Here is a 12701-nt window from a genome sequence, read left to right on the forward strand (position 1 = left end):
GGGATCACGCCCTGAGCCGAAGGCAGACGCTCAACAACTGCGCCACCCAGGCGCCCCTGCCCTCACCTCTTGGCCTCCACGCCCTGTCACCCCTGTCAGAAGGCAGCTCTGTCCCCTGAGGCCCTGGAGGATGAACATGGCTCTGGGCATGACGGCTTTGAATTGCCGAGTAGTATCTGCCCGCCTTAGGATGCCAGCTCCTCGCGGGGAGAGGACGGGCTTTGACATTCGGTGTGTGGACGGTATCCCGTCCCCTCAAAACTCGTATATTGAAGCCCTAACCCCCGCTGCTACTATATGGGGAGGTAGGGCCTTTAAAGAAGTAATTACGGTTAAAAGGGGTCATCAGGGTGGGGTCCCGATTGGCTAGGATGGGCGTCCCTGTGAGGAGGGGGAGAGACACCGGGGAGAGTCCCCCAGCTGCCCTGCACGTGTGCAGAGGACGGGCCGTGTGAGGACACAGCAAGGAGGCAGCCATCTGCAGGCCAGGAAGAGAGTTCTCACCAGAAACCAACCCTGCTGGCACCTTGACCTTGGAATTCCAGACTCCAGAACAGTGAGAAAATCAACTTCTGTCGTTTATGCCCCCCAGTCTGTGGTATTTCATTACGACAGCTCAGACTAATACATGTGGGGCCTCAGAGAAAGCGGCCTGGGGCAGGGGGCGGGGGGCACCATACAAACCATCTTGATCTCTGCCCAGCGGCGTGCAGGGCTGAGGGGCTCCCAGACCCCAGCCTCCACAAGCCCAGCCAGAGGGGAGGCCTGCAGCCTGACTTTGCCCCAGCAGAAGGGGACAGTGCTTGACGGGGCCCCTCACAGTGCCAGGAGCTGGCAGGAAAGACGGGAAGCCGCCCTTGAGCCACTCCTCTGTGTCAGACAGACCCTCTGCGGGCTCAGCACCTGCTTACTGGGGGGATCCCACAGCCACCCCTCCAGAGAGGTGTTCTCGCCCCAGTTCCCAGATGGGGCGCCTGAAGCTTGGAGGGATGGAGCGATTGCCCAGGCTGACCCTGGCACGAGGGTAGAGGGGGACGAACACACAGGTAAAGGGGACAGAAAGTCACAGCCTCAGAGAGACTAAGCCTCTCCCAACACCCTCCATCCGACGAGAGAGCCGGTCTGCACTGGGACAGAGCTGCGGTGGGAGGGTGAGCTGTACCTGGGTCTCAGAGATCCCTGCACCTGCCTGGGCCCAGGCCTCCAGACAAAGAGCGTGGGAGGGACTCCATTTGAAAGGTGAAAAATGCCTCTGTTGCAATTGTCGCAAAGCGCATCAGAGTGGCGGGCAGGGTTTCCAGGATGGGGCTGTGCTGAGCAGAGCCAGCCACGCGGCAGCTCGGAGCGGAGAACCGGCCTCCGACGGGCCATCACAGTACAGGGAGGGGTCTGGGGAAGATGTCCAGGGCACCTCTCAGTCTCATCGCCAACCCCTGGGGTCTGGGAGCTGGTTAAGGCCACAGTGTTTCAGGAGGAGGGAGCAGGCAGCTGGGGGAGGTGAGGCCCTGGGGTCTGGGCCGGAAAGCACTCCCCTGCCCGGAGCTGGTGGGCAAGTAGCTCTTCGGGCTGTAAGCCAGGCGTCCAGGCTCCTTCCTGGGCACAGGGCAGCAGACAACCGAGCTCCAGGAACCAACGCGGCAGCCCCGAAGCCAGCCCAGCCGCGACCACACACTCCCCTGCACCTGCCCGCACGCCGTGCCCATTCCCTCGTACACGCATTTGCAATGCTAGTGCCACTTCTAGAAATGCCTCTGCCCACCTTCTTCCACCCTACTCTCCCTCCATGACTCCGCTCACCCTCCTCTGAGGTCCCAGCGCCCCACGCACGCATGCGCGCCAGGCCAGCCGGGCTCCCGCAGCGCCAGCCCTCACCACCGCGTCCTCACGGGGAGCATCTGTTGGCAGGCCCGGCTCCCCCACCTGACACCTTGAGGCAAGATCCTTTTGCTCTCTGGGTTCTTGGCACCAAGAACAGTGCCTGGCACTTAGTCCTGGACCGTTGGCATAAATCATGGTGAAATTAGTAAAGGAAGATCTAGTTTCTAATTTCAACTTCTGAGACGCTGGAACACCTGGCCAGGGCACATAACTTCTCTGAGCTTCAGTGTACCCTTCTGGGAAATGGGGGTAATATTCCCTGTCCCTTTACTGGAGAGCATCAAATGAGACAGCAATGGGATTGGTCTCTGGTGTGGCAGGAAGTATAAGCACACCGCGACTTTAAGAAGTCAGCATCGATGTTACAATTACTGCTACTAATGCTGCTTCTGATCAGCACCTGCTCCCCCAGGACTGTCCCTCCTTCCCCCAGGATTGCTGGGTTTTGCCCTAACCCAGCTTCGTTATCTGCTGGAAGGGGAAGCCAGGCCCCCTCCCTCCCACCCCTTTATCTCACAGATTTCCTATGAATTCAAAAAGTCTTCCAGAGGTCTGCCCCACATCCTTCCTGTTGCAACCCTGCCCCCTTCACTCCTCATGTATCCTAAGAGCATAATCCTGTGTAGGAATCTCCCAGGAGCCCAAAGCCCAGTCCCTTATTAGGGCTTATCCTTTTGAGGCTGACATCCCCATTGCTACTGCTCAGAACCGAAGCTGAGGGAGAGACAGGGAGGGAGGCAGAGGGAGAAAAGGGAGTCCTGGTCTGGAGTGAAGGATTGGAGGGAGAAACAGGAGGGATTGAAGTCAGATGGCAGTCAGGACTTCCCAAAGCCTGAGCGCAGAATGACACAAATACCCACCACCACCTGCAGCGGTCTGGCTTCCGGGGGAGGGACAAGTGTCTTACGGCTTTCCATGACGCGGGTCCTCTGCCAGGGCTAGGGCTGTGGGTAAGGCGACATTTCCTGCCCTCGGGGCCCGGGGTGAGAGAGATGAGTTGCTGAGTGTGCACATCTTTCCAGAGCACAGACACACACCCTGCTGTGGGGGCTCTGTTCCCAGGCCGGGCCCCATGGAGTTCCCCCTGGCCCAGATATGCCTCCAAGGTAAGTGTGAGGTCGGAGACTGTGGGTGGAGGGACATCCAGACCCCCACGACCCCTGCCGTCTCCAGGCCTGAGCTCCCACTTCAGGGGTGAAGGGCCCCGCCCCGAGCCAGAGCTGGCACAGCCGACTGGCAGGGTGCCCACGGCTCCTTCTCCTTCTCCGGCGCCAGTCCACTCCGCCCTGGGGGCATAGGTGGCTGGGTCTGCTGAGTGCTTCTCAGAGAGGAGGGAGCAGGACGACGAGGCCCGGGGGGCAGAGGATCTTGGCCACAGAGAGAGGTCACGCCACCTCCCGCACCCCGCACCCCTCACCGTGGGCATCTCTGCTCCCCCACACCCGTCTCCCTGGCCAGCCAGGGACTCCTGGGCTCCTTACTCCTCCCCCTTGAGAGACCCCCTGTGGCCCTCCCTGCATTTCTCCTCTGGTGACTGTCCCTGTCCTCTAGGTCCCTGGTCAGAAGCACGAGAGGCCCCTGGGAGGCTGGGGGAGAGGCAGTCCGTCCCAAGAAACCCCAGCTGTCCTCTTTGTGCTAACAGGAAGCGGCAAAGCCCCTGCGCCTACCTTCAGCACCTTCCAGCCCGTGGAACTGTCCCACAGGAGCTGCCAGGACGTGGGCTTGCTTCAGGGGCCCAGACTCCAGGCCCTGAAGGCTGAGGAGGCCCCGCTCGGCCCCAGGGTCCCAGCCGTCCACGCTGCTGTGAGTGGGACCCCGGCTGGCACAGCATCCACCTTGGCTCCCATCCCCCCACCGGTGAGGATTTGCAGATGGACAAAGACCAACAGGGAGAAAGCAGGATTGATCTGGGGCTGCCACCAGGGCTAGGGCACCGGGGGGTGGGGTGGGGAGATGGGGAGCATCTCCCTCACGCTATAGTGTCCCCTCACTGTCCCTCGGACGCTGGGGCCGAGTCTGCGGGTGACCAGGGTACAGGGTACAGAGTCCCAGAAACAGGCATCTGCACCTCTGTCCGTGGTGTTCACCTGCCCAGCGCATCCGGGCCTCAGCCCCTCTCACCCAGCGGGCCGTTAGGAAGTCCTCCCCATGACCCAGCCCAGCCCCTCCCAGGGGAGGGTGAGCCCTCCCTCATTCTGTCTTCTGGGCTGATAGGCACCATCATGGGCCTCGGCCTGCAGGCCAGGGAATGATTTCCTGTCCTTCTGAAGGCCTCACCCTCGTGTAAGCTCAGGTTAAGAGCTCACTGTGACTGGGTTAAAGGCCTTCAGGCCCAGAGTGAAGTGGACAGAAATTCCCTGGAAACCAAAGCAGGTGGAACTGAAGGAGGGGTTTTAAGCTGGACCCCGAGAGGCACATTCTGGGCAGCTATAGCCTAAAATGGGCACCTGGGCTGGAGGCTGGCTGGCATCAGGAGGAAGCCCATGAATCAGGGCTATTTCCCCCTTCTTGAACTTTCCCCCGTTGCAGGCATCACCTCAACCCCCAGGGGCTGCCTCCAGCCCAGAGGATGCTGGGAAAGCTGAGGAGGTGCTCGAGGAAGGCCAGTCCCTGCAGGCTGAGACCCGGGCTTGGTTCCAGAAGACCCAGGCCCACTGGCTCCTGCAGCACGGGGCAGCCCCCGCCTGGTTCCACGGCTTCATCACCCGGAGGTGAGTCACAGTGGCGGAAAGGGGCCCAGAGAGGCGTAGGGCAAGTCCTGGGCCCCGGGGCCAGCAGCAGTGCATGGAGGCTGCAAGCCCAGCCCCGAGTCCTGCAGGCTCCCCGGCCCGTGTCTGAGGCATCTGTCCTGAGGCATGTCCCTGCAGAGGCTGCAGCCTGCTTGCTCTGGGGCCTCCACTTCACTCCTATCTCTAGGCTTCCAGTCTCATGTTTCCCCCAGTCTCCCAGCCTCCCTGCCTCTCCAGCCTCTGCTCTTCCTTGTCTCCCTGGTAGGCTGTCCCTCCTGCATTTCTCAGCTTTGCTTCTCTTCTTCCAGTTCAGCCTGTGACTTCGGAAATCTACAAGTCTATTACCACTCCAGGGCACCCCCACCAGGCAGCCCTCCAGGATGAGGCTGCAGGAAGATGCAGGGCTGGGAGATCTCCTGGGTGGGACCCCTGGCCGCTGTGCTCTCCAGACCCTGCTTGAGACAGCAGACCCACGTCCTGTCTGCCATTCCCTCCCTCCTCCCCACTTGAGCCCGCTGGCTGGGGGTTGGGGTCTGCCTGAGAGAGGGGACATGCCCCAGGCTGGAAGAGCCTTCTCCATGGCCCACAGGGAGGCTGAGAGGCTGCTGGAGCCCAAGCCCGAGGGGTGCTACTTGGTCCGGTTCAGTGAGAGCGCTGTGACCTTCGTGCTGACCTACAGGTGGGAGCAGGGACAGCTTAGGCAACGCCCAGCGGCGGGCCGGTGGGCTGGGTGCTCCTGACACAAGAGGGGCGGGGCCGGCTGGGAGGGAGGGCCTGGCACGGTGAGCGGTGAGCGGTGAGCAGCTCTGATCCGACGGCACCCTCCAGGAGCCGGACTCGCTGCCGCCACTTCCTGCTGGCCCAGCTCCGAGACGGGCGCCACGTGGTGCTGGGCGAGGACAGTGCCCACGAGAGGCTGCAGGACCTGCTGCAACACTACACGGCGTGCCCGCTCAGCCCCTACGGGGAGATGCTCACAGAGCCTCTCATCCGCCAGGTACGCCCAGCCCCCAGCCCCAGGGACCCCGGCTGCAGAAGCCGCCTTCTCATCCCAACCTGCAACCCAGCCATAGGTCCCTTGTCCATCCTGTGCTCCCAGGAATCCCTTCGAGAGGGATGAATGCCAGGGGATGGGTCCTCCAGGAAGCAGCCCACCCACACAAAGACAGCAGGCACACGGGGTCAGGACTATTTACTGAGTACACAGCAGGCCCTGGAAATAGAACCGTGGACAAGACAGACGGGCCTCAAACCCACAGAGCTCACTTACCAGCAGCAAAGACAGATTAGTAAGAGCAATCAAGTGTGATGAGAGAGGAAATGCGGAGTGAGTGGCACTGGGCCCACATGGTGGGCAGCGTGTCAGGGAGTACCTCCCCGAGGGTGGCCAGGCGGTTCCGAGGACCACCATGCACCAAGCGGTGGTCTGGGCACTGGAAATCCAGCCGAAACAACTGACCAAAACAACCCTGCCTCCTGGAGCCTACATTCTAGTGCGGAGACAGCAATGCCGTGAGACAGATAAACACATAATCCATAATGTGCCCAGTAATGACAAACACATGCTAAGAAGACAGGGAGTGACAGGGTTGGGGCTATTTTATGTAGGGACATCAGGGAAGGCTACTCCAGTAAGGGGACATTTGAATGCAGTCTGGATGAAGGAAGGGAAGGAACCGTGCAGACAACTAGAGGAAAAACGTTCTAGGCAAAGGGAACAGCAGGTACAAAAGCCCTGCGGTAGGAGGCTGCCTGACGTGTCTGAGGACGAGTGAGAGCAGCCAGGAAGTAGCCTGGGTGGATAGGTAGGAAGTGAGACCAGAGGTGAAGGAAGGGGGCCCTGTAGACTCTCATATGGCTTTTGGACTTTATTCTGAGTGAGGTGGGGATGGCACCAGACCGTCATGCTGAGGAGGGACATGACCTGGCAAGGGAGGCACACAGGGGACAGACAGAGGTGACTACAGTACTTTGGGTGAGCCTATAGCAGCCTGGGCCAGGGGGCGGAGTGCAGAGTGTGGGGCTTTTTGTTAAGATTTTGTTTATTTATTTGAGAGAGAGAGAGAGAGACAGCTCATGCACAAGAGCCGGGGGCGGGGGGGGGGGAGAGACAAGCGGACTCCTCCCTGAGTGGGTGGGGTTCCATCCCACGACCCCAAGATCATGACCTGAGCCCAAACCAAGAGTCGGACGCTCACCTTAAGGAGCCATCCGGGCGCCTTGCAGGGTGTCTTCTAAAGGAGGAGTTGGCAGAGTTTTTGCAGGATTGGGTGAGGAGTGTGCGGAGATGGTGCTGCCATTGACTGAGGCGAGGGAAGCTGGGGGAGGGGCAAACCCGGGGGGGGGGGGGCTGCAGATCAGGGGCTCAGTGCCACATGCACAGTTGGAGATACCGGGTCAATATTCAAATGGGGATGTCAAGGGTCCCCTGGCTGGCTCAGTCTGTAGGTCATGTGACTCAGCTTGGGGTCATGAGTCGAAGCCTCACATTGGGCATAGAGTTTACTCTAAAAAATGGGCATGTCGGGGTGTCTGGGTGGCTCAGTCAGTGAAGTGTCTGACTCTTGATTTCATCTCAGGTCATGATCTCAGGGTCATGAATTCGAGCCCCGTATTGGCCTCCATGCTCAGCGGGGAGTCTGCCTGAGATTCTCCCTCTCCCTCTGCCCTCCCCCCTCCCCAAATCTTTGTTTCAAATGGGGATGTCCAGCAGGCAGTTGAAGTATGTGGGTCTGGAGTCTGGGACAGAGGTCTGGGCCGGAGATCATCAACATATAGAAGGATTGATTGTAAAGCAGGAGGGATGAAATCTCACTCAGGAGGGAGTGTTGGTGGAAAAGAAAGGAATACCAAGTGTCCAGCATTTTGAGTTTGCAGAAATGAGGACAAACCTACAAAAAAAATTAAGAAGGATCAGCCAGCGGAAGAGGAGAAAAACCAGGAGCTCGTGGTGCTCCGGAAGCCAAGCTAAGAAAATGCCCCACAGAAGGGAGTGTCCTGCACTGACCACCAGCCTTGGCCAGGAGGAGCTCCCTGGGGACCCGAGTCAGCTCAAGGAAGCGTGTCTGTGGGACTGTGCTGTGGGCAAGTGTTGTGTGGACCTTCGTGAGGAATGGAGGACACGAAGATTCCCCAGCGGTGGGAACAGGGGCAGGGAAGTCTGGAGGTGAGGGCAGCCGCTGCCCTGGAGAGCTGGAGGCAGAGCTGTCATGTGCCGGCTGTCCGACCAGGTCTCGAAGGGTCTTGTCACTGCACTCCTCTGGAGTCTGGACATCCCCCTGGAGGACAGGCAGCCACCGAAGGACTGCTAGGGGAAATTCTTCCGCTCACTCTGGCCTTGGAGTGAAGACTGCCTTGCAGGGCGAGATGAGGCAGGGGAGGACTTCGGAGGCCTGAGCTGGGGTCGTGGCAGTGGCACTCAGAGAAGTGTGCAGCTGTCAAGTTGTCGAGGCAGTGGAGGGAGCAGGGCCTGCGCACCATGAGACCTGGGGGGGCTGGCTCCTAAGGGGCTGTCTCAGCAGCAGGGTGGGGGTCATAAAGGGACTGCAGAGAGGGGAGGGAGGAGGGGCAGGGAAAGAGAATTCTGACGTGGATCCATGAAGCCCACAGTGCTCACACACCTCTAGACGTGGACATGCACTTGCTGGGTCTCGAGGAGCATGAGGAAAGCACTGTGGCCTGTGGACAGCTGAACTGGGGGCTGAACAGAAGCCGGGGGGCCTGTGGAAAGCTAAACTCTCAGCTACAGCCCAGCTGCCCTAGGAAGGGACCCTCCCACTGTAAGGTTCATCCTCCTGGAGGCGGTCTCTCCACCCCTAAAATTTACAGCTTAAACCTCCATAAAGTACTCCTCTGGCTCCTGCAGAACTAAACACGGGCATGGCCATCTGGGGGATCTGTCCCCATGCTGAACATTTTTACGCTAAAGCCTTGTGAAGCCTTGTTGCATTTTTACAAACACAGGCACAAATAGAGCCTGGCCTGGCCAATGTTCCAGGTGGAATGAAGGTCAAGGCTAGACACAGCATGCGAACAGAGCTACTTTCCCCCCCACCCCCGTTGGTCCCCTTGCCATCTCCATTCCCGGTTCCTCACCCAGGGAACCCCACCAGCCCACATTTCTGTGCCCCTCCCCCACACATCCTCCACCAGCACTGGCTTGTTCTGTCCTCCTCCACCCACTGGCCACCCCCCTCCCCACCATCCCTCCTGTACCAAATCTCTCTTTCCCAGCAGACGCCTGAGCCTGCAGGACTTTCCCTGAGCTCTGAAATGCCAGACTCTGGAAACAAGGATCCACACCCTCAGTATAGCCCGATCGTCAAAAAGTTGCAGAACGTGACCCCAACGCAGAAGGAGGGGGCCGGGGAGCCCAAGGAGGTATTGGGCTGGAGGGACTGAGGGAGGGGAAGGGCGTGCGGCAAAGGGCGGGTCCAGCGCGGGGCGGGGCCTTCCGGAGGGGAGGGGCCTCGGTATGTGGGCGGGGCCCCGGGGGCTGCAGCCTCCGCCCCACCTGCGAGGCTCTGACGCCCCCTCCTACCCGGCCGGGCCTTCTTTCCCGGTCTCCCCAGCCGCCCAGGCCCAAGCCTCCCGTGCCCGCCAAGCCTCAGCTGCCCCCCGAAGTCTACACGAGCCCGGCCCCGCGGCCCCGCCCGGCCCCGCCCCCCAAGCCCTCCAACCCCATCTACCAGGAGCCCGACGAACCCATCGCCTTCTACGCCATGGGGCGGGGCAGCCCCGGGGAAGCCCCCAGCAACGTGTACGCGGAGGTAGAGGCGCAGGTGCCTCAGGGCCCTGCGGACCCGCCCTGCGTCCTCGGGCATCCCGCCCTGCGCAAGTGCAGGTCCAGGCCGGTCCAGGGGGGCCAGGTAACGGGGTGCAGGAGGGGGCGGGCCGCTGGGAGGACGTCCTGAAAGCCGGACTGGGGAGGGCAGCGAAGGTGTTCAGAGTGGATGCCGGACTCAGGGTGAGGGTCCGAGGTCTGAGGTCGCATGGGGGAGACAGAGGCTCCGCCGGCCAGGGGCCCTTTTCCGGGCCCAGAAGTGTCTCCCTGCCCTCTCCCTGCAGTCACTGGGCCCGGCCTCCTCTGCGTCAACCCCCTCCACTTCTCAGAGGCAATGAGGCCTTCACCTCAGCCCTCCCCCAGCGGAGCCTGCATTTTGGTCTCTGTCCCTCTCACCCAGTCCGGGCCACCTATACCCCGTTCTGCGCCATGAATCTTGGCTCCAGCCGTCATCCTGTCTCCCTGGTTGGAACCTGGGCCTGTCCGGCTCTGGCTCCCTACCCTCCCTTTCACAGCCCCACCATCCTGAAGAGAAGAGCACTTGGAGTCCCTGGTGTCATCTCAGATGAGCTCAGGGGAGGGGGCACCTGCATGCCTCTCCTCCACACACTCCCCCTTCCCACTTCCACCCCTCCCACCTCCCTCCAATCAGTGCAAGTCAGTGTCCCAGTCCAGGGCTGCCTTTGACCTCCTGGCCACTCCCAGCCTCTCCCTGGGCTTCTGCCCCCTCCACAGGCCCATCCCCACCCTCCCTGCGATGCAGCAGGCCTGCCTCAGCCCCTGAGCCTGTACCCTCACCCTCTCCCCTGCTGTGGCACTAGAGACGAGCCAGCAGCCCACCCGTCCGTGTCCACTGCCCTCCAGGCTCCCGCTCAGCCCCCAGCAACCCACGGCCTCCTGAACGCAACACAGCAACCTGATCTCATCCTTCTCCCCGGACTCTCCTCTATCTCCCAGCCACCTGACTATCCAAGCCAGAACCCTCCCCACCCCGACTCCTCATAGGCCCTGATTCCTGGTGGGTCCCTTTCCCCAGTTTCAGCCTCATCATTGCTCATCGGAATTTTCCCAGAGATTCTTAGCTGGTCTAACCACCAATCTTGCCACTTCTGATCCACTCTGCCCCAAGGAAGCCAGAACGATCTTTCTCCAACAGCCACCTGGCCCACGCAGCCCTCCATACTGGCGGAGGCGGGGGACCACCTCCTCGCCTCCCGCTGCCCGGTGACCTTCTAGTCATCCTCCAGACCAGCCTGCCCTTCCCCTCCCCTCCAGACTTCCCAGACATGACCGCAGCGGCCATCCACTGTGCTTTCGACACACTCGCCACGCCACTGGTCCCCTGGGACACCTGTCTCCCCTCTTCCGCAGCAGAGTGCAAGCTGCCTGAGAGCAGGGGCTGAGACTTACTCATCTGTTCCCAGAACACCCAGTACCGTGCCTGGCACAGAGCAGGTGCTCAGGAAATGGTTGCTGAGTGAATGTGAGGGGTTTAGATCTCCCCTGCGCAGGCCCACACCCATTAGGACCAGAGAACAGCCCTTGAGGGGACAGATGGGCCTGAGAGGCAGAGGGTAGAGGGTGTGACCTCAGATCATCCTTCTCTCCGCAGAACCCAGGTGCCCGGCAACCGCACGCTGAGAACTCTGTGACCGGACAAGGCCCTCCCGTGCCCCACCAGCCCCTGCCCTGCTGGGGGCACACCCTCCCCCACAAGCTTTCTAGACAGAGGACAGAGGACAAAGGACAGACATGGCTTCCCCTGGGGCCTCCTCAATAGCCTGGTGAGTCTGAGCTGGGGGAGGATAACCTAGAAGGATAACACCAGGCCCACAGACCTTTGCACACCAGATGCCCTTCTCAGGAAGTGTGTGTGGAACAAACCATAGGCCATCAGAGCTAGCAAGGACCTCAGCCGTCATCTACTGCAAAGATGGCGCAAAGGTGTCATCTTGCATGCCAACTGCCATCCATTGGTCGTGGCTGCCTGGAGCCCTGCACTGGGAAGGATGTTCTGGTCATCTCCGCACTCAGCAGAAAAGAGCATCATGATTGATTAGTGATGTCTGCCACGGGCAGGGAGGCAAGAGGAGCAGTGTGTCCTTTGCCGTTACTGATCCAGGCCAAGTCCCTGGCCGTGCAGATAAGGAGACAAAGCCTGAGGGGGATAGTTGGCCCAAGCCGAGGACTAGAACCCAGGCTTCCTCTTCCCCTGTCTGGCACTCTGTCTCTTACCCCGCATCCTCCTCTCCGCAGGAAATGTCTGAGATTTCCTCAGATAGGAAATCTGGCTACTTTCCAGAGTTCCACGGCACGGAGGTCTGGGTGCCAGTTCCCTCCTCCAGATCCCACCTCGGCCCTGTTCTCTGGACAGGTCTGGGCCCCCCAGAGAAGCCTGGAGTTCGAGGAGCAAAGGTGGACCTGGCTCCCTAGTAGGGACACACACACTGGTTCTGTCCCAAGTCCCCGAGAATCCGGCAGCTCGGTGACCCACAGGCCTCTGAGGAAGTGTGCTAGGGCGGCCCTGCTGCCCCCCACTGCCCTGGCTTCTCCTCCCGGAGTCCGATTTCCTTGGCCCTCTGAGCCTTTGGGTCTGGGCCCTGGTCCAATGCTGCTGTTGTCTGAGGAATGGTTTGGCGAGAACAGATGTTAGAACTTGTTTGTTGATTCTTGTCTGGCTAATAAATCATCGCCAACCACCTCCCCCCACAGGGATCCGAGTGCTCCAGTCTCCTTCTGTCTCACACTCTCTCTCTCCTATCGTGGAAGGCAAGGGGTTGAACTGCCAGTGCAGTGGGGGCAGCGGTTCTGGGGGTTTCAAGATACCTGGGCAAGGGTCACAAAGCTGGGGGCTGAGGGACTGCAAGGTAGGGAGCCGCGAAGTCTTTCTTGGCTGGGCTGGCAAGTAGCCACGGGCAGAGGGGCGGTTGCATCACCTGCGGGCGCCAGGAAAGAAAGGGGCAGGAAGGAGAGGGGTAGGCCCTACACCTCCTTCCCCAAACCCCTACCAGTAGAGGACTGGGGGGCCCCTGTGGTGGCTGACGGTCTGTGTCGTCCCAGCCCCTCGGGCTTTGGCCTTGCCCCAGTCAGGACCCCGTCCCCTCCCCTGTCCCTCTTGAGAGGCTTCTTCCTCTCTACCCAGACCCACTTCAGGACCTGCCTCCTGCAAGGTGCCAAGCTCCTCGCTCTGGGCTTCGACCCCCCCAGAGGAATCTGCCTTGGGGCTTATTTTTCTCTCAAGCTGGGGGCTCTCTGAGCCAGGCTGCGTCTGCCCACAAGCTGCTCAAGGCTCTGGGTGCTCCTGTGGTCCC

At 60.8% G+C, this 12701-nt stretch overlaps 1 protein-coding gene across 1 annotated transcript; it reads left to right on the forward strand.

Moving 5' to 3' along the window:
• The first annotated feature begins 2874 nt into the window (after positions 1 to 2874).
• SH2D2A (SH2 domain containing 2A) lies at positions 2875 to 12180 on the forward strand. Its single transcript, XM_026485102.4, has 8 exons — positions 2875 to 2984; positions 3521 to 3735; positions 4408 to 4589; positions 5197 to 5286; positions 5436 to 5604; positions 8844 to 8987; positions 9179 to 9475; positions 11003 to 12180. Exons 1-8 carry the CDS (start codon positions 2951 to 2953, stop codon positions 11168 to 11170), a joined length of 1299 nt encoding a protein of 432 aa, XP_026340887.2. The 5' UTR covers positions 2875 to 2950; the 3' UTR covers positions 11171 to 12180.
• Positions 12181 to 12701: the final 521 nt, after the last annotated feature.

The sequence above is a fragment of the Ursus arctos genome, unplaced genomic scaffold (assembly GCF_023065955.2).
Source record: "Ursus arctos isolate Adak ecotype North America unplaced genomic scaffold, UrsArc2.0 scaffold_2, whole genome shotgun sequence".
Classification (NCBI taxonomy): domain Eukaryota; kingdom Metazoa; phylum Chordata; class Mammalia; order Carnivora; family Ursidae; genus Ursus; species Ursus arctos.

Bases quoted from the DNA above. Each gene is read 5' to 3' on its own strand.
- SH2D2A (XM_026485102.4), top strand. From the start codon at position 2,951: ATGGAGTTCCCCCTGGCCCAGATATGCCTCCAAG. The intron at 4,590-5,196 runs GTGAGTCACAGT...CATGGCCCACAG, and splicing joins CACGGCTTCATCACCCGGAG to GGAGGCTGAGAGGCTGCTGG. The intron at 9,476-11,002 runs GTAACGGGGTGC...TTCTCTCCGCAG, and splicing joins GGCCGGTCCAGGGGGGCCAG to AACCCAGGTGCCCGGCAACC.